A 20565-nucleotide genomic window follows, 5' to 3' on the forward strand; every position below is an offset into this window, starting at 1 on the left:
AGCAGCAGTACACAGCAATACAGAATAATAAAAACTATAAATTTCAATAAATATTTTAAAAATAAATTAAATAAGCAGTGCAAAAAGAAGAGGGGAAACTGTGAGGTAGTGTTCATGGGTTCATTGTCCATTCAGAAGTCTGATGGTGGAGGGAAAGAAGCTGTTCCTGAAACATTGAGTGTCTGTCTTCAGGCTCCTGTACCTCCTCCTTCTCACACAGTGAAAAGAGATCATGTCCTGGGTGATGGGGGTTCATCACTAGCCCAATAGTTCACTAGTTCCATTTAATATCAGAGAATGTATATAATATACGGCCTGAAATTCTTACTCTCCACGGATGTCCTCAAAACAGAAGAAAAATCCCAAAGAATGAATGACAGAAAAAAAGGCATAAGAACTCCAAAGTTTCCTGCCCCCTCCCACACACAAACAGTCTTGTTGAGGCATTGCCCTTTGAAGGTGTCCTGGATGCTGGGGAGGCTAGTGCCCATGATGGAGCTGACTGAGCGGGCAACTTTCTGCAGCTTCTTCTGATCCTGCGCAGTGACCCCTCCATACCAGATGGTGATGTTCTCCATGGTACAAACCTTTATTGCCTGGTAATTTTATCTTCCTGCACAGGTCTGTTTTGCCAGTCTCCTCCAGAAGCTCTGTAATTCAAATGAAACACGTTAACTACCCAACTAAAGTGATGTACCAGGAGAGGCTCAACTTCACCCTGTCAAATGCCCTCAATGCAGAGTTCAAGGAGACTCGAACCAATGAGAAGTTTGAGATGATGGAGCTCAACGATCGCTTTGCCAGTTACATTGAGAAGGTGCGCTTCCTGGAGAACCAGAATAAAGTCCTGGCCACTGAACTTAACCAGATCAAGGGGAAGGAGCCCAGCCGGCTGGGGGATATGTACTTGGACGAGATCCGGGAACTGCGGCAGCAGATGGACCAGCTGAACAGTTCCAAGGCTCGCCTGGAAATCGAGAGGGACAACATGCTGGAGGACCAGACCAACCTGAAACAAAGGTATGAGCCCATGCTTTCTGGGAGGGAGATGCCCTGCTGAGGGAGAGTGGAGTCCCCCCAGGAAGGGCTGGGTTCACACAGCTAGATACTCCAACCCGCCACATTAACACCCTGACACACCCACCAACCTTAGAATCACTATTTGATCCATCCATCTTTTTCTTCCTTCTTGACAGTGATCAGTATGAGGAACAAAATGTATGAGGAGCATTTGTAAAGATGTGATCTGATTGACTCTCATTTTCTAATTAACATCTCCCGTGCACTAATGCATGAACAGGAGGTGGATTTGAGAAGGAATTTGAGAACAAGTCACACACAAGTAGGTGCTGATTCATTCTGGGTAGTAATCTTAGAAGGGAGCTGAGACAAGAATTGGGTGCCCGGTAAGAAATCTGTGGAGTCTGTCGCATACTTTGTGACTTAGAACTTTTGACTTTGCAAGCATGAACTGTTGCAATTACTGCTGAGCACCTCGCTCTTTAACTGCACTCCACTAAATTCTGTTCCACAGGTTACAGGATGAGATCAATCTGCGTACAGAAATTGAGAGCAACTTGGCCACGTACAAACAGGTGAGAAACTGAGTAAGAGATCCAAGCTCTGACAGGAGCTGGCAGGGATAAAACACATCAGGCGTAATGGGTCAATGCCTCAGTCTTTCTTGGTACAGTGTAGTATGAGCTGAAAACTCTGCACCCAAACACCACACTACCCTCTGACAATAAAGGTTCACACCCTGGGAAAATTTGGACCATTCTCAGGAGCCACATCCCAGCGAAGGAGGACATCAAGGAAGAAAATTAGCATCACTGACAATGTACCAGCACAGCTTTTTGTCACTTGAGAAAAAAGGACATTTGAAGGTGGTGACCTCAGACTGGCACAAATCCCATGGTCTACTAGTCAGCAGTGATCCATGCCCTCCTGTGTGCTTCTGAGAGCCAAACTACCTGCAGAAGGCCTCTTGTGGCATTGGGAAATGCACTACCCACCAACAGTATTTCTGAAAAATCCCCAAAAATTCAAGAGAAGGAAGAGCAAATTAACACCAGTCTTCCAGCAGGCCAACATTCCTTGCCTAGCAGCCCTGCTCTCTCTCAGTCCGCTACTCCCTCCTCCTCCCCGACACCAGCCGTCGTTCTAGTCCACACTCTGTCATAAGTGAAAATTACCAGGCAGACAGAAGGAAAGCTTCAAGGATGTGCTCAAATCTGCTTTGAAGTTTAACAACACCCAGGTACCTTTGACCTACAGGCATTCAAATTTAAGAAGGCTTATTTGGGATGATGCTGAGAACTTCGAGCCCACACATCGGTCAGTCACCTCCTGCCCCATTCATGGAGGAGCCTAGGGTTTCACAACAGTTGCCCCTGAATCCACAAAATCTGAGTGGAGGAATGCTTGAAAGTGGCAGCACACATGGATAAGGTGGTAAAGAAGGCACACATTGATCAGGGCACTGAGGGTAAAAGTAGGGATGTCACAATGCCCGAAACGTCGACAGTGCTTCTCCTTATAGATGCTGCCTGGCCTGCTGTGTTCCACCAGCATTTTGTGTGTGTTGTGTCAAACTTTAGTTTGCATTTGGAGTATTGTGTGCCATTCTGGTCACTACATTACAGGAAGGATATGAATGCTTTGGAATGTGTGAGGCAGACACAAAAGTGATAATTAAAAAACAATTAAACAGGCAGGGATTGGGGGGATCTAGACCATGTGCAGACGGGTGGCATTAGTCCAGTCTGACATCCTGGTGAGCCCAGACATCATGGACCTGAAGGGCCTGTTACCGTTCTGCATTCCACGTTGGATCCTGGGACTGCCGAATAAGGGTGAGCAATGAATGGAGGGCTAGAATGAGATTGATGCCGCGTTTAACTTTGGATTGATCTTCTGAAATATTGGAACAACTTGATGGGCCTAAAAGCCCCCATGTACTTTTATTAAATTTGGGTCCCATGTATCTCTAAAGAATGTAAAGAAAACCTCAGGGAGCAGACTAGTGATCCTTCAGGGGCAAGCCCTTCCCTCTCCCCATCCAGTGCACCCAAGGGTGGCATGAGAGATGTGTGACTGACATGACTGAATGAAATAGATCCCCTCTTAGAGGTGCAGACAAGGTTAACCAGGGTGTTGACAGGATTAGAGATTACAGGCTTCTACAGGGAGGAATAGGACCCTGGGTGACACCCCCTGCTCCATTCACAAGGGGAAAATGAATGACAAGGTTACCAGCAGCAACCAAGGAATACGGAGACCCTCTTTGCTTCAGTGGAGGGTGCTCGGGGTTGCTTCTTAGACCTGGAGACCCTGGTCGGACTCCAGGGCACAAAATCATTCTGTGACCATTCTCTTGTAAAATACAAGCACCTCTGTCATGGGGAAGAATGGTCTAGACCAATCCTAAGCCACCAGCTAAGGTTTGGGTGAAATGGGAGTGTCAAACCTGATTGGGTGTTAGTCAGCAAATGACTGGCAATGGTTAAGGGGAAACCCTGTCTTCACTAAACTCTCTGATGTCCTCTTGCTTATTTCAGGATTCTCTCTTTCCCTGAAACATCTGGGTGTGGGAAGCCCCAGCAAAAATCAGATCCTGGCGGGTACTTTAACTGATGACCCTGTGGTGTACCTAACCCTGTCCTTTCTATTCTCCTGTCCCCAGGACCTTGATGATGCTGCTTTGGTTCGGGTTGATCTGGAGCGGAAGATCAATTCCTTGCAGGATGAGATTGACTTCCTGAAGAAAGTCCATGATGAGGTAAGGTGACTTGACCTACTGTGGCCAAGGATGGGCTTCAAGTGGCCAGAACTGTGATCTGGGTAGAGGTGCTTATGAGAGACATGATGACAGGCCGCTGAACTGTCTCTTCTTGGGCCGTCAGGAAATTCGGGAACTGCACGAGCAGCTGCAGTTGCAGCAGGTCCACGTTGAGGTAGATGTCTCCAAGCCTGACCTCACAGCTGCACTGAAGGACATCCGCACTCAATACGAATCTGTGGCCAGCAAGAACCTGCAGGAGGCTGAGGAGTGGTACAAGGCCAAGGTGAGCACGTTCCACACCCAGCAGTCTCCCCTCTGAAAAGAGGACAGCACTTATAACGACATTTGTTTTGGAGGGGGAGGTTTAATACACAACTACAGCTGAGCTGTGTCAGCTAGAATCCCACAGCAGTGCCTGAAGCTTCAGGTGAGGTGCCATGGTAGTGTAGCGGTTAGTGCGATGCTATTACATCTCAGAGCGTCAGAGTTCAGAGTTCAATTCCGTAAGTAAGTTTGTATCTTCTTCCCGCGTGTGTGGGTTTCATCCAGGTGCTCTGGTTTCCTCCCACAGACTGAAGACGTACCGTTTAGTAGGTTAATTGGTCATCATAAATGGTCTTGTTATTAGGTTGAAGATGTGGGTTGCTGGGTGCTACGGCTCACTGGGCTGGAAGAGCCTGCTCTGCACTGTATCTCTAAATAAATAAACTGGATAAATGACCACGCAAACAGCACACCGGAACAACCACCACCATTTTCTGCTATAATGAAAGGAAAAGCTCAAACAGAAATGTTGGTTTTCAGTGGTTTGGCTGAGGGAACAGTCCCGGTGAAGGGTCTCCACCCGAAATGTTGACTGTTTACTCTGTGCCTGACCTGTTCAGTTCCTGAGTGTGTTGCTGAGGGAACAATGTAATGTTTCCAAGTTTGCTGGGCTGTTAGTACTAACCTAGGTGAGTACAAAGGGGGTGATGGAGTGATGAACCAGCTGAAGTGAACACGACGGGGAGAGTACAGGCACTGAAGGTTGTCCACTTTGGTGCACAATATAGACAATAGACAGTAGGTGCAGAAGTAGACCATTCGGCCCTTTGAGCCTGCACCGCCATTCTGAGATCATGGCTGATCAACTACTATCAATACCCGGTTCCTGCCTTGTCCCCATATCCCTTGATTCCCCTATCCATAAGATACCTATCTAGCTCCTTCTTGAAAGCATCCAGAGAACTGGCCTCCACTGCCTTCCGAGGCAGTGCATTCCAGACCCCCACAACTCTCTGGGAGAAGAAGTTTTTCCTTAACTCTGTCCTAAATGACCTATCCCTTATTCTCAAACTATGCCCTCTGGTACTGGACTCTCCCAGCATCTGGAACATATTTCCTGCCTCTATCTTGTCCAATCCCTTAATAATCTTATATGTTGCAATCAGATCCCCTCTCAATCTCCTTAATTCCAGCGTGTACAAGCCCAGTCTCTCTAACCTCTCTGCGTAAGACAGTCCGGACATCCCAGGAATTAACCTCGTGAATCTACGCTGCACTTCCTCTACAGCCAGGATGTCCTTCCTTAACCCTGGAGACCAAAACTGTACACAATACTCCAGGTGTGGTCTCACCAGGGCTCTGTACAAATGCAAGAGGAACTGCATTTGTTAAATGGTGAGAGATTGGGGAGAGTTGATTTTCAGAGGGACCCAGGTGTCTTTATAAACTGAAGGTCAGCATGCAGGTAGAGGAAGTTGTTACAAGGACAAGTAGAATGTCAATTCTTTATTATAATAAGTCTGATGGGAGTGAGAAACTCTTACTACAGGACCTTGGTAAGTCTGCACCTGGGGCATTCTCTATGGTTTCAGTCCTATTTCAGAAAGGATGTATTTGCCAGTGGGAGTGCAGTGAAGATTCAACAGACCTATTCCAGGAATAGTGAGTTTGCCATATGAGGGGAGATTGAGAAGGCATGCACTCCATTCTTTTAAACTCCAAAGAATGGAGACCATGCCTATTCAATCTCTTCTCATATGGCAAACTCTATTCCTGGAACCAGTCTGGTGAATCTTCGCTGCACTCCCCACCAGCAATATATCCTCAGAGACTGAGGGCTGGGCACAGGAAAGATGTTTGCCCAGACTGAGGAGTCTAGGACCAGGGCACAGTTTGAAAATGAGGGGTAGGCTGTTTAGAACAGAGAAGAGGAAAACTTCCTTCACTTGTAAGGTAATGAATCTTCTGCAATAGTTGCTTTTACTTTTAAGATCATAATTTTATTTTGACTGTGGGGCAAGTAGAAGTGTGACCCCCCCCCCCCCCCCACCCCCAGCATCCAGTGCAGATGGGAATGTGACCTTGAATCTGTTTCCATGAGGTCACTGTCTGTACTTGGACAGGTATTCAGACACTTCAGTTCTGATTGTAAATTAGTTATCAACTTTACCGAATGCTGGCTGAATTCCAAATGCCAGGAAGCCAAATGAGAACTCAACAACAAACACTTTGGGAATCAACGTTCCAAACACAAACAAATATTAAACTGGGAATAATTTGTAGATGTGTTTGGAGGAGGGTGAATTCTGCACAGGAGCAGGTACTGGCCATTTTACCCCTCTACAAATAAGAGACAATCTGCAGAGGCTGGAAATCTGAGCAACACACACAAAATGCTGGAGGATCTCAGCAGGCCAGGCAGCATCTACGGAAAAGAGTACAGTTGACGTTTTGGGCTGAGATCCTTTGGCAGGACTGGAGAAAAGAAGCTGAGGAGCAGATTTAAAAGGCGAGGGGAGGGGAGAGAGAAACACAAGGTGAAACCAGGTGGGGGAGGGATGAAGTAAAGAGCTGGGAACTTGATTTTACCCCTCCATCCTGCTCCATAACACCATAAGATTTATAAGATTATTAAGGGATTGGACACACTAGAGGCAGGAAACATGTTCCCGATGTTGGGGTAGTCCAGAACCAGAGGCCACAGTTTAAGAATAAGGGGTAGACCATTTAGAACAGAGTTGAGGAAAAACTTTTTCACCCAGAGAGTTGTGGATCTGTGGAATGCTCTGCCTCAGAAGGCAGTGGAGGCCAATTCTCTGGGTGCTTTCAAGAAAGAGTTAGATAGAGCTCTTAAAGATAGCGGAGTCAAGGGATATGTGGAGAGGGCAGGAACGGGGTATTGATTGTGGATGATCAGCCATGATCACAGTGAATGGTGGTGCTGGCTAGAAGGGCTGAATGGCCTACTCCTGCACCTATTGTCTATAAGATCAGGGTGGGTGTGATCTTGCCCTCTGCCCCACTTTCCTGCCTGTTCCCCATTACACCCAAGTCCCTAAGGATTCAAATACTTCAGTGATTTAAGATTCAAATGTACTTTGAATCTTGAAACTGTCCAACGACCTACCTCAGTGTTGAACACATTCAATGCCTGCACTTCCACCTGCTGACTTCCCTTTGTGTAATGCGTGAGGTTTGCTGGGAAGGTGGGCTATTGTCCAGCTCTGGCTGATAGAAGTAGCCTGGACCCCTGTCCTCACCCTCTGGTATCCAATGTGCTGTTTGTGTAACCTTGACTTTCTATGTGCAGTTCTCCGATCTGACCGACGCTGCCTCTCGCCAGTCTGAAGTTCTGCGTCAGGCCAAGCAGGAGGTGAATGACTCTCGCAGGCAGATCCAGTCCCTGACCTGTGACCTGGAAGGTTTGAAGGGCACGGTGAGTTCTCCCTGGAAACTAGGCAGGGCTGACCGGAGTAGTTCTGTGGAAATCCAAAAAATTGAACATGTACTTTTAAATGGAAGTTCACTTCCAATCAGAGAGAATGACACCCATGAGCAATTAAATCATGTACCTGTCAGTGTTGTTTGCCAGCACACCTGCCCCTATACGTTTACTTCCACAGTAGAAGATACTGAAGCAAGGACAACTTGCAGTCAATTATTCTATCCTGTAATTAGCTCTGCCAACTGGAGACTCATTTTTTCCCCCATTTCCTTTGAGTACTAATTGTCATTTTGAACACTTCTAATTAAAGTTTAGCACAGACCAGGCATGGTGTAAAAGGTTTTTAGATGGCAGTCATGTGATGCCATATTAAAGGAGTATTACTCTATACCCAACCTAGCGGTACCAGTTCAGGGAAAGCTAGGTTAGGGTGGGGGGTGAGCTTTACAGTGTACCTGACATCTTACTTCATGTTGTGTTGCAAAAATTAAAGGCATGGGGGGAAATCACTGTAACACACTTGATCTATCATCAATCTTTCAGAATCAATTCATTTGGAATGTGTATGAAATATAATCATTAAGACACAGGAGGCTGTCAGCTCTTTGAGGATTCATCTATTTGGCCTCATTGTCAGCTTTCCCCAGAGGCCTACAAATTATTTACTTCAAATACCTTACCAATTCCTGTATGCCTCTTTTTCCTGTGTGACTCTGTTACAGCTGGTATTCCAAGCTTATTCAGGGTTTTTTTTTCTCTTTAATTAACTGTTTTCGCGGCATCCCATCTGCAGATTTTGCCATTCATTTCATACTTCCTGGCCCTTGAACCATTTCCCGTGGGAACAGCTTCCCTCTCTTTGCCCTATCCGCCACCTTGTACACATCTATCAAATCTTCAGAATCAGAATCAGGTTTATTATCACCAGCATTTCTCGTGAAATTTGTTAACTTAGCAGCAGCAGTTCAATGCAGTACATAATATTGAAGAAGAAAAATAATAACAATAAATAAGTAAGCAAACCTTATTCAGTATACTTCATACAGTGTACATTGAATAGATTAAAAATCATGCAAAAACAGAAATACTATATATTAAAAAAGTGAAGTAGTGTCCAAAGCTTCAATGTCCATTTAGGAATTGGATGGCGGAGGGGAAGAAACTGTTCCTGAATTGCTGAGTGTGTGCCTTCAGGCTTCTGTACCTCCTCCCTGATGGTAACAGTGAGAAAAGGGCATGCCCTGGGTGCTGGAGATCCTTAATAATGGACACTGCCTTTCTGAGACACCACTCCTTGAAAATGTCCTAATACCCAAGATGGAGCAGACTAGATTTACAACCCTCTGCAGCTTCTTTCGGTCCTGTACAGTAGCCCCCTCCATACCAGATAGTGATGCAGCCTGTCAGAATGCTCTCCACGGTACATCTGTAGAAGTTTTTGAGTGTATTTGTTGACAAGCCAAATCTCTTCAAACTCCGAATGAAGTATAGTCGCTGTCTTGCCTTCTTTATAACTACATCTATATGTTGGGACCAGGTTAGATCCTCAGAGATCTTGACACCCAGGAACTTGAAACTGCTCACTCTCTCCACTTCTGATCTCTCCATGAGGATTGGTATGTGTTCCTTTGTCTTACCCTTCCTGAAGTCCACAATTAGGTCTTTCGTCTTATTGACGTTAAGTGCCAGGTTGTTGCTGTGGCACCACTCCACTAGTTGGCATATCTCACTCCCGTACGCCCTCTCGTCACCACCTGAGATTCTACCAACAATGGTTGTGTTATCAGCAAATTTGTAGATGGTATTTGAGCTGTGCCTAGCCACATAGTCATGTGTATACAGAGAGTAGAGCAGTGGACTAAGCACACACCCCTGAGGTGCGCCAGTGTTGATCGTCAGGAGGAGATATTATCACCAATCCGCACAGACTGTGGTCTTTCAGTTGGGAAGTCGAGGATCCAATTGCAGAAGGAGATACAGAAGCCCAGGTTCTGTAACTTCTCAATCAGGATTGTAGGAATGATGGTATTGAATACTGAGCTATAGTCGATGAACAGCATCTTGACGTAGGTGTTTGTGTTGTCCAGGTGGTCTAAAGCCGTGTGAAGAGCCATTGAGATTGCGTCTACCATTGACCTATTGTGGCGATAGGCAAATTGCAATGGGTCCAGGTCCTTGCTGAGGCAGGAGTTCAGTCTAGTCATGACCAACCTCTCAAAACATTTCATCACTGTTGATGTGAGTGCTACCGGGTGATAGTCATTAAGGCAGCCCACATTGTTCTTCTTAGGCACTGATATAATTGTTGCCTTTTTGAAGTAAGTGTGAACTTCTGCCCGTAGCAGTGAGAGGTTGAAAATGTCCTTGAGTACTCCCGCCATTTGGTTGGCACAGGTTTTCAGAGCCTTACCAGGTATTCCATCGGGACCTTCCGCCTTGTGAGGGTTCACCCTTGTTAAAGACAGTCTAACATCAGCCTCTGAGACGGAGATCACAGGGTCATCAGGTGCAGCAGGGATCTTCACAGCTGTAGTTGCGTTCTCCCTTTCAAATCTCCTAACATTCATTGCATCAACAATAGCTGCACTCCTCCTTCCCTGGGGCCATTAGTAAAACCTCCTTTGCACCCTGTCCACAGTCTTTACAGCCTTTCTAATGTCCTGGTCAGAATTCAATGCATTAATCCAGAAGTGACTTAACCAGTGTTTGGTGTTGGTCCAACAAAACCACCAAGTTTATGTTGTCCATGACACTAATTATGAATCCCAGGATCCCAGCTGTTTTACTAACTTCTCTGCCACTTCAGAGATTTCTGCACAAATACACATTGGTCCCTTGATTACTTTTGAAGGTGCAGAACAACATGCCTTTCATTCACAAGTTCACATGACAGGATCAACCATAGAACATCTGATGTTTGAGGACTGTAGAGACCCCTGAGTAATGTGGGCTGGTGTGTGTTCCAAGCCTAGGGCAAGCTCCCCTTATCCCTGTCCTACTGGCTGAGTCTGCACAGCTCTGCCTATCACAGACTCCATGAACCAGACTAAGCAGAATACATTCTCTGACCAGGGCTATAGAAAATGCACCCCTGCTCCTGGGAATTACAAGTATGGACACAGGCATGTGTGGGATTAAGCTCATGCCCAGTGCCTCCAACAATTACATCTTGGGTTAACAGTTTCAGAATGATCTCCTGTTGAATGTCTTTGACACAGCATTTGCCTGAAATTTGCAGAGAGATGGGGAAAAGGTAGGGTCGTGGTGGCTAAAGTGGTTATATATTAGTAACTCCAGCGCTGGGAGCTGGGATCGGGACTGTGTTGTTGGGATTTGGATGTGATTTTTGGTCCTGACCTGGTTTTGGTTTTTGACAGAACGAGTCATTGGAACGCCAGTTGCGTGAGATGGAGGAACGCTTCCATTTTGAGACCAGTAGTTACCAGGACACCATCAGCCACATGGAGACTGATATCCAGAACCTGAAGGAGGAGATGGCACGTCACCTACAGGCATATCAGGACCTGCTCAATGTCAAACTGGCGCTGGACATTGAAATTGCCACCTACAGAAAGCTGCTGGAAGGCGAGGAGAACCGGTAAGGCTATGCGAGACGCACATTCCTACACTTCCCATTCAGCCAGCAAGCACCTCTGTGCCTCCTCCCTCCAATCCTTCCTCCTACCTCTGCCAGGTCTCTGGCTCCTGCTTTTTCCCTTCTTCTTGAGTGTAGATTTAAGAGCCAAATTTTGTTTTTCTTACCTGTTGTTTTGCTTACAGGTAAGCATCAAACGGCCCCACTCCCCCCCCCCCCCACCCCGGTCACTGTCTCGTCAACCCTAATCCATCCCATGTTGCATTACTCTAGATTGTTGATCATTACTAAATCATCACAGATTTACCATTCTCAGAAAATACAATATCCACCACTCTTTCAGTCTTCCCTCACCCCCTCTGATGGAGACAGCCAGGTCAGAAAGGTTTCTTTTAGTCAGAAAGACCAGGTGGGAGGTGTTGATCAGTACCCTGGACAGGACAGGCCTCTGCACTTTGACAGTATAGTGACACAGACAGACCAACTGGTCTTGTTAGAGTCCTGTCCTCTCCAGCCGCTTGAGATCAGAGACACATACCATCTATCGTTTTTAAAGAATGAATTACAATATATTAATTGAACACCATATTAAATATAACCAAGTAATTAAAATGTAAATTAACATAATTTATTTTTAAAATTAGATAGCTCTCCATTTTTCTTTCATCCATGTGCCTATGTGGGAGGGAAGGGTCGGATTGATCTTGGAGTAGGTTAAAAGGTCAGCACAACATTGTGGGCCGAAGGGCCTGTAATGTACTGTAGTGTTCTATATTCTAAAACAGCAAGCCACTGCTCTGTCTAGTGAGAGCAGATGCCCCAGTTTACTGTGCACTGTGGTTGGTGTATACATCTCATATTCAGAACTATCTGAGATCACTGATGTGTCAGGATCAGACTGAAAGACACTCTGTGATCTAGCCCGACAGTGTTTTGACACCTTGGCATATATGATCCACCTGCTGATGGTTCTGGGTGGATCTGTGAACGTGATCCAGTCCAATATGATCACCAGATGTTTAAGGCGGAGATTAACACTTGTGTTCCTGGGCTGTTAGTCCAATGACTGCTCTTGGCTGTCACCGGTACAACTCCTGCCTCACTCTCCTCAGTACTAAACCCCAACAGACACCCCTCAGTATGAAGGAAGTGTCCTTCAGTCTATTTGAAAGCTCCGTGTTCCTTTTGTTTGCAGAATTTCGATGCCTGTCCAGAGTTTCTCCACTCTTCACATACGAGGTAAGTGTGCACAACAACACCTTGTATTTGTACAGCTCAGTAGGATCAGCTGATTTGATATTGGTGTCACTCTGCAGTTTTCTGAATTACTTTCCATCCCAGAGCAGGTAACACATGGATTAGACAGGGTAAATCTGCCTCTGCACCTTCCCAGGAGAGACACGGGGATAAAAGAGGTAACGTGTGTGTCCAAGCTGAAGGTGAAGGGAGGAGAGTGAGGTTCTAGAGGGATACGCTCACACACAGGAACATGTCAATACTGGGAAAGTGGCAGTGTTAGATATCTCAGGAGGCATAAGAGTGGATAAATCCCAGAGCCAGGTAAGATCTATCCCAGGATGCTGTGGGAAGCAAGGAAGGAGATTTCTGGGGCCTTGATGGAGATTTTTAAAACTTCATTAGCCACAGACAAAGTGACAGAAGATTGAAAGATAACTGATGTATATATAACTCACATATGCATACAACACGTAAAGAAATAAATTAACAAATAGTAAGGTGCATTTACAACACAAATTAAAAAGTAAACACCATAACACTACTGATGCTTCATAAATGATGAAAGCTGGCTGGTGGCAGGGAGCTCAGTTGTCTCACGGCCTGAGGAGAGAAGCTGTTTCCCTTCCTGACAGTTCTTGTTCTAATGCCTTTTATCTGATGGTAGGGAGTCAATGAGATTCTGGGACAGATGGGAGGGATCATTTACAATGCTAAAGGCCCTGCATATGTCGTGCTCCTGATAAATATACCTAATTGGTGGAAGAGAGACCCCAATGATCCTCTCAGGAGTCCTCATAATTCTTTGTAGGAACTCATAGTCAGATGCCTTGCAATTCCCGTACCAGATGGTGATACAGCTGGTCAGGACACTCTCAATGGTGCTCCTGTAAAAATTGGTTAAAATAGTGAAGTGGTGGAGCCTCACTCACCTCAATCACTTCAGGAAGTGGAGATGCTGCTGTGCTTTCTTGACCAAAAAGGTGGTGTTGAGGGACCACTTGAGATCGTCCATTATGTGCTCTCCCAGAAACTTGGTGCTCCTAGCTCTCCCCATGGAGGAGCCCTTTATGTGCAGTGAGGAGTGAACAGCCTACACCTTCCTAAAGTCCACAATCCTCCCTTTGGTCTTATCCACATTGAGACTCTAGTTGGTTTGGCTCACACCATTCTACCAGCCAGTCTAGCTCCTCTCTGTACGCTGTCTCATCATCATTGTTGATGAGGCCAACCACTGTTGTATCATCAGCAAAGTTGAGGATCCAGTTTAAGCTGGATCTAGCAATGCAGTCATGCATCAGTAGTGGGAACAGCAATGGGCTGAGCATGCAACCCGAGGGGCTGTGGATGGGGCACCAGTGTTGAGTATGATGCAGCTAGAGATGTTTCTGCCAACACAGAATGTGTTGTGCATCTTGGTCTGGAGGAACGTTGTTTTGTTTGGTGGTATCAACGTGAATGACAATAAACTGAGCTTGAACTTGAACTTGCTAAGCCAAGGCAGGAGTACCAGTTGGACTTGGAGTAAAACTCCTTTATTCTGAAGATCAGGTTGTCTCTTTCTCTTGCCCTCAGCAGACCCCTGGTGTATGTCCGTTCTCTCTCCCTAGGCTTGTGTATTGAGGAAGACACCCAGTATATGCCTTTTCTCTCTCCCTGGGCTCTTGGACTGACATTTCATTATCTATGTTTTGTTACTATAGAGACGAGTCTGGAATCTAAAGGTTCCACTGACACTCAAGCAAGAAGGAATATTGTGATAAAAACTGTGGAGACCCATGATGGACAGGTGAGTGGACAAACCAGGTGATCCCAGATGGAGTAAGGAGTTGCCAAAGTGTTACCCTTATCTCCCCACCCCTGCCCAGTGCTGTCCTCTGTCCTAATGTTGCTTGCCCCCTGTCTCACTGGTGCCCAGGTGTGGGCTTGGCACTGCCTAGTGGTGATTCCCACTCTGCTTTAGGCTTTGTACTTGGCCTGTGTTAAACTGAGGAGAGCAGATATAGCTCATTTTTGTTGGGCATAGTAAATCTCCCAGGATTACGTAAAAAGGAAGGAGTTGTATCTTTCTTTTCACTCATATTTCCCAAATTTTGCACAGACATCGAAGTACTTTCACAATGTTGTTCTGTGCAACTATTCCCATTTGAGATCATGGGTAATTATTTTTTGACATTGGTTGTGGATTAAATATTTCACCAGCAAGTACCCAAATCCTGGCCATGGAACCCATAGCACAGCACCAAGAGAGCCAATGAGCCCTTGAAACCTCACCTGAAAGAGAGCACTTCAGACATTGCTGGACTCCTTCAGTGTAACCTGGAGCGAGATGGATGGGGCTGGTAACGCTGTGGTGACATGACTTTGTGTTTAAGAGCTGATCAATAGTTATCATATGGTTAGATCATGCTTGTTTTGTTGGACATTACGGCATCACCATGAAGTTTTATAAAAATACATCTTTCTGTCCCCCAATGCCACAACTCATCAAGTTTCAGCAAACTGACCCTGCACATTTAGTCTGACTCTTATTTCTCTTCTCTGCCCACAGATAATTAATGAATCCAGTGCAGAACACAAGGAAGTGGTGTAACTAAATGTTCCAGCCCAGTGGAACAAGGGATAAGCGTGGAAACCCCACAGTAGTTCGCTTGCAAATCTAGAGTAACCTTGTGTAGCCACCATTGGAGCAGGATAGGAGATAAAGGAAAAGGAAGTGGAATCCTGAGGTTGTGTGACACATCAACACATACCAATGATACATGTACGCAGGCAGAGGCATCATCTCCCCCCCCCACCCGGTCCCTGCATACAGGGCAGGGCAGTATCTCTTCGCCACCAGTATACACATTAAGGGGCTGTGTCCCATTGATGCCACTGGGAATCCTCAACAGGGTTTTGTTTTTTGACTTTCGTGCTTCTGGTGAACATCACTGAGCTGAAACCCCAGCTTTCTCCAACACGGCGCCCTGGCCTGCTGTGCACCGACAGAATGTTGTACTTTACGTTCAGATTTCCAAAATAAAAAGCAGTGTTTTTAGTTCATTAATGTCCTTCCCAAGCTGTCTGCAAAGAAATGTCCTTGATGCAGTTTTTAAGATGGAGCCTGAGGCAATACCCTGTACATGGGGAATAACGCAGCGAGTGTGCTACATCCCTCCCCTGTGCCCACAAGGAGACATCCTACCACTGCCGCTGTGCACACTGCAGTCTGTCTCTAAACCCCAGATACCAGGTTGCTACCTAGTACTGGTGGGACTAAAGCATTCAGCACCACTGGCACAGTGCTGTCTCCAGAAATAGAAGAGAGCTGATGAAAGCAGCAGTGAATACTGTTTGGACCGATTAAACTCTGAATGTGGCAGCACTTCTTCTAACCATAACAGAAAGTTTGAACTTATCTGTATCTTCAGACATCCTAACAATTTCTGGTATTAACTCCTCGTTACTGTTCTTTATATACATCCTAAAGTCTGATTGCTTTTCCAATGCAAGTGTAACAATAAAATGAAGTGAAATTAGCAGACTGGGTGTGTGTGGATCTAAGGCAGTGTGATCACCCTAATGGTGAGATTTAATGAAAGAATTGTTTTCACTGATTTTGTGACCCAGGAAGGGATGTGAGTTTTGGGCTACCAACAGCAATTTTCACCTATCCAACTCCAGGGCACCCTCATTGACAGCCAGCCTTCTCATCTAAATCTCCCAGCCCAATGTGGTAGGCAATGTTCCCTCTAATTTGTAATGACCAGTTTGCGCAAAGATCTTGTTCTGTGCAATTTTTTTCCCCCAGTGACAACACGTGCGCACTGAATTTTATATTCATTTGAACAGCTAGCAAAACACTGTCAATAAGAACTTTGATCTCCTCTGGGTTTGATCATTTTTGCTCTCGTTCATCTGCACTCTCACAAAACATACGTAGCAGACCTGTAGCGGGTAATGAAGGATTTTCTCACCAGAGCTTTTGCTCACCATCTGTATGTGATTTGCTTGCTAAATGACGTTTTAAAAAGTCAAGTTTCCAAATATTACTCCACTTCTTCCCACTTGCAAATTCTCCAGCAATATTTGCATCATGACAATAAACACAGGTAACGCCGGTTTCTGCATTGTACATAAATATTTGTCGTAGCTGCACGTTCCTGACCTCATGAGGTTTTGGTATAGCAGTTTCTATTGTTTCATTGAGCCATTTCGCTTCAAATGAACGAGCAGTTCTTTTGCGCTTCACACCCTTTGTCTCTTTGGAATTCAACATAGTGAATCAATAATTTCTTCAATAAAAACAGTATAAATAAGCCAGTCTAAAATCTGCAGAAAAATCATGGCAAACTCCATGTTGTCAACACCGTCTGCATCAGAAACCAGAAAAGGAAATGTGTTCGTGTACATTCGTGAAATATACTTAATATGCTGATGAGGTCGAGAGTGATAACCTTTGTGCACAGTTTCAATTCCTTTGCACGCACACGCCTTCGAGGGAACGTTGCTCCCAATGCGGCCTGTTCTACACTGGTGAGGCCTGATGTAGATTGGGGGACTGTTTTGTCAAGCACCTTCGCTCCACCTGCAAAAAGCAGGATTTAGAGGGAACTTTGGTGGTGGGGGTTCAATATATTGGCTGGATAAGCCCACATCTCTGGATTACTTACTTACTTGGGTCCTTAGCATAGGCCATCGATGACCTCCCCCTGAAGTCGATGATATGTTTGGAGTTCATCAATGCTCCTGCATTCCATCGTATCCACTGTGCAGGGGATTGGCCTATACAACTTCAATAGAGCCCTTTTACCGGCCATACCTGTTTCCACCTCTCACGACAGGGACCTAGGGTTGGTCTTTGAGAGACTCTCTGGATTACATCCAGCAATTTATCCCCCAGGTGGATGTCCTATTTGCCTGATTAAAATCACCGTGTGCATTGCTGTCTAAAATGGATCTTGTAGCTCAAAGACTGACAACACACAGTACTTGTGTGTGTTGCGAAAGTGGCCTCTGGCTTCTCTTGTCCTTGAGGTGGTCTCTCCGATCTTTATGCAGATGAGGATTAGTATAGATAATTTATCTCATCAATAAATGATTCCATGAATGGACTGAGTTGCATCACTGATGTTAAGGTGCTGATAGAGCAATCAGTGAGGCTCGGACAGGGTGATGTGTTCATTCCACTCTGCTACACTCCAGCAACAGTTTGGAGTTTTGAATCACTTCCTGCTTGAGTCACATTGCACAATGAATGATACAGCACAGGACAGGCTCTTCAGCCCGCAATGCAGTGTCTGTGCCAAATTAAGTTAATACTATCTGTCTGCACAGGCTCCCCATCCCCCCCCCCCCCCCCCACCGCCCCATTCCAAGCATGTTGATATGCCTGCCTAAAAGCCTCTTAAACACTCCATCACCACCCTCGGCAGCCTCTTCCAGGCACCTACTGTTCTCTGCTTTAAAAAAAAACTTGCTTTGCTCATCTCCTTTAAACTCCTCCCCCCTCACACCTTAAAGCTTCGCCCTTTAGAATTTGACTTTTCTGTCCTGGGAAAAAGACTACCCTGTCTGTGCCTCTCATCATATAAACTTCTATCTGCTCCCTCCTCAGCCTCTGATGCTCCAGAGGGAGAAAAAAATGCCTACCTGACCTAATTCTAATTGCCTGTGTTAGGCACATATTTCTCTAAACCAGGGGTTCCCAGCCCTTTTAATACCATGGACCCTACCATTAACCAGGGGATCCATTGACCCAAGTTGGAAACCCTTTCCTTCCTGCGATTCAGCCTTCCAAATCAAATGTGAAACCAGTCAGAGTAGTGGCCTGCAAGCCATTGCCATCAGATCCTGGGTAGAAAGGGTTTGGAGAACCCTTCCCAACTCTCTGGGGTACTAACTGTGGAGTACATAGTGGCCACTTTACTATCAATTCCATCCAACCCACACACACCAAGCCCACCGTCCCTATTCCCCCTCTTATTTCCATGTACTCCTCCAACTTGTTCTCTTGCATGCCCACTGACTTCTCTTTTTTGTCACCTACCTACACTAATGGGTAATTTACCATTAACCTACCAGCACAACTTAGAATGTGAGGTAAAACCAAAGGACCAGGGAGAAACCCACACATCATTGGGAGAACCTGCAAACTCCACACAGATAGTGTCACAAGTCAGACACAAGAATGGGACTCTGGACCAAGGGGGCAGCAGGCACAGTGCTGCACTGGCACTGGGCAAGTGGCATGAAGCTACATTGAGATTAAGGGAGCAGAGCTAAGGAGGAACAGACCCAGGTACTAGTGGGAGAAAATAGGAGTGGGCAGCAGGCGCAACAGAACTTTTTCTATCTGCGCTGCCACTTCCATTAACTTGAGCACCCTTAACCCTGGTCCTTCTGCTCCTAAACCCATTTTGCAACTATACCCTATATTGCACATAGCCCCTCCTCATTGTCTGTAACCGAGAGCATCGCCCCCACGTTTCTCCATATTAAACTTCATCAGCCACGGATCTGCCCACCTAATCAGTTTGTTTATATCTTGTAACTCTCACCTTCTTGCAGTTCACAATGCTGACAAGTTTTGTGTCGTTCACAAATTTGGAAATTGTACTTTGCATCCCAAATCTGGGTCATTAATACAGATCAAAATAGCAGCAGCCCCAGCACTGATCCCTGGGGAATGCCACTCTTCACCTCCTTCCTGTCAGGAAACAATCATTCACTGTACACTGTCTCACCTGTTACTGGGCCAACTTTTTATCCACACCATCAATGTCCCCTTTATAATCACGTTTTCTTATGACGCTAAAGAAATCCATTTGGCTCATCAAGGCTATGCCAGTTCATTTCGAAATTCTGTCAATTACATTGCCCAGTTTATTTCCCTGTAACCTATTCTTTCTTGCATCCCTCAGCTAGCCGCAATTCTACCCCTTTTCTGCACACCAGGGGAAATCTAGAGTGGCTGACCTGTGCGTTTTTCAGAGGTGAGAGGAAACCCACACAGTCATGGTGAGAACTTGCAAACTCCACACAGATAGAAGGAGCAACACCCACAAAATGCTGGTGGAACTCAGCAGGCCAGGCAGCAACTCTGGAAAAAAGTACAGCAGACATTTTGGGCCATTACCCTTCGGCAGGACTGGAGGTGCAGGAGGTTGGGAGTGAACCTCGGCTGCTAGAACTGTGAGACAGCAGCACTACCTGCTGCATCACTGTGCTAGCTCTCCTCTCCTCTCCCCACCCACCCCCTGCCCCCCATATGTTTGAACTTTAATACAGATCATCCCTAAGGATATGAATGCCCAACCTTTGGCTACCCCATACCTACAGACGAGCATTTGGGAGGCTGGTGGGATGGATTTGTCAGCTCACTCAGTGAGTTATCCCACGCCTGCTCACTCTCCTCTTACAGATGTTCTTCTTCATTTCTGACTTACATCTGTTCACACTATGGACAGTTTTCAGGAATGAAATTCTGTCATCAACTCTGTTACTTCATCAAATAATTCTTAGTTGGCTGAACATGATTTGCCCATGTCCTCCCTGGCATTTTCCTCCAGGTGACTATGAATCCTGTTTCTGAAAACTTTCCCATTGCTGAGGTTAAACCGTGGTCACTGAGATTATTCTTATTTCCATTTTTGACCAAGGAAATAATAACTGCCACTCTCAGTTCTGGCATCACCCCAGTATCAATAGAGCATTCTGATAGCAACAGCCTCAAACTCAAGCATGTTCTCCCTTTCAGAAATTATGTTCGCAATGCCAGTCCTGTTATTGTTTTCTCAGTGCCCAGCTAATTTATAAATTCCAACATTTCCCCAAAAACAGATCTCAAACTAACAGGCCTATGATTCCCGTTTTCTCTCTCCCACTTTTATGAACAACTTTAACCCATTTGAAGTGATCTGTATTAATTACTCTGGACGTAAGCTGAATATGTCTGAGGTACAGGGTTATATGTTTATTTTGTCCTCACAAGTTTTTATTTATTGTCTGTGGTGCTAATAATAAGCCCCACTGTTAGTTGAGGCATGACCTTCCCTTCTCAGACCTGTCCATGTTGTTCTGTACTGTCCTCCTTTGAGATCTCAACAATATTGTTTTCCCTCAAGAGCATCTCCAGAGCAAATAGCTGTGAACTCCTGCCCACCAAGTACCATTGTATCTGTCTGGGGCTCCCAACCTCAATAGCTTAATGCTTTGTTACTTCCCCACCATCAATACCCAATCCTTATTACCAATGTA

General features: G+C 45.6%; 1 protein-coding gene across 1 annotated transcript in view; it reads left to right on the forward strand.

Annotated features, from left to right (window-relative positions):
- The window catches only part of gfap (glial fibrillary acidic protein), a 30243-nt gene extending 14398 nt beyond the window's left edge, over window positions 1–15845 (forward strand). Inside the window, exons 2-10 of the mRNA XM_073070779.1 lie at window positions 622–1020; window positions 1535–1595; window positions 3686–3781; window positions 3906–4067; window positions 7359–7484; window positions 10871–11091; window positions 12284–12327; window positions 14028–14113; window positions 14876–15845. Coding sequence (XP_072926880.1) covers window positions 622–1020; window positions 1535–1595; window positions 3686–3781; window positions 3906–4067; window positions 7359–7484; window positions 10871–11091; window positions 12284–12327; window positions 14028–14113; window positions 14876–14917 — 1237 coding nt within the window. The 3' untranslated portion in view covers window positions 14918–15845. The remainder of the gene's footprint in view (window positions 1–621; window positions 1021–1534; window positions 1596–3685; window positions 3782–3905; window positions 4068–7358; window positions 7485–10870; window positions 11092–12283; window positions 12328–14027; window positions 14114–14875) is intronic.
- The last annotated feature ends 4720 nt before the right edge of the window (window positions 15846–20565 follow it).

The sequence above is a fragment of the Hemitrygon akajei genome, chromosome 18, assembly GCF_048418815.1.
Source record: "Hemitrygon akajei chromosome 18, sHemAka1.3, whole genome shotgun sequence".
In the NCBI taxonomy this organism is placed as follows: domain Eukaryota; kingdom Metazoa; phylum Chordata; class Chondrichthyes; order Myliobatiformes; family Dasyatidae; genus Hemitrygon; species Hemitrygon akajei.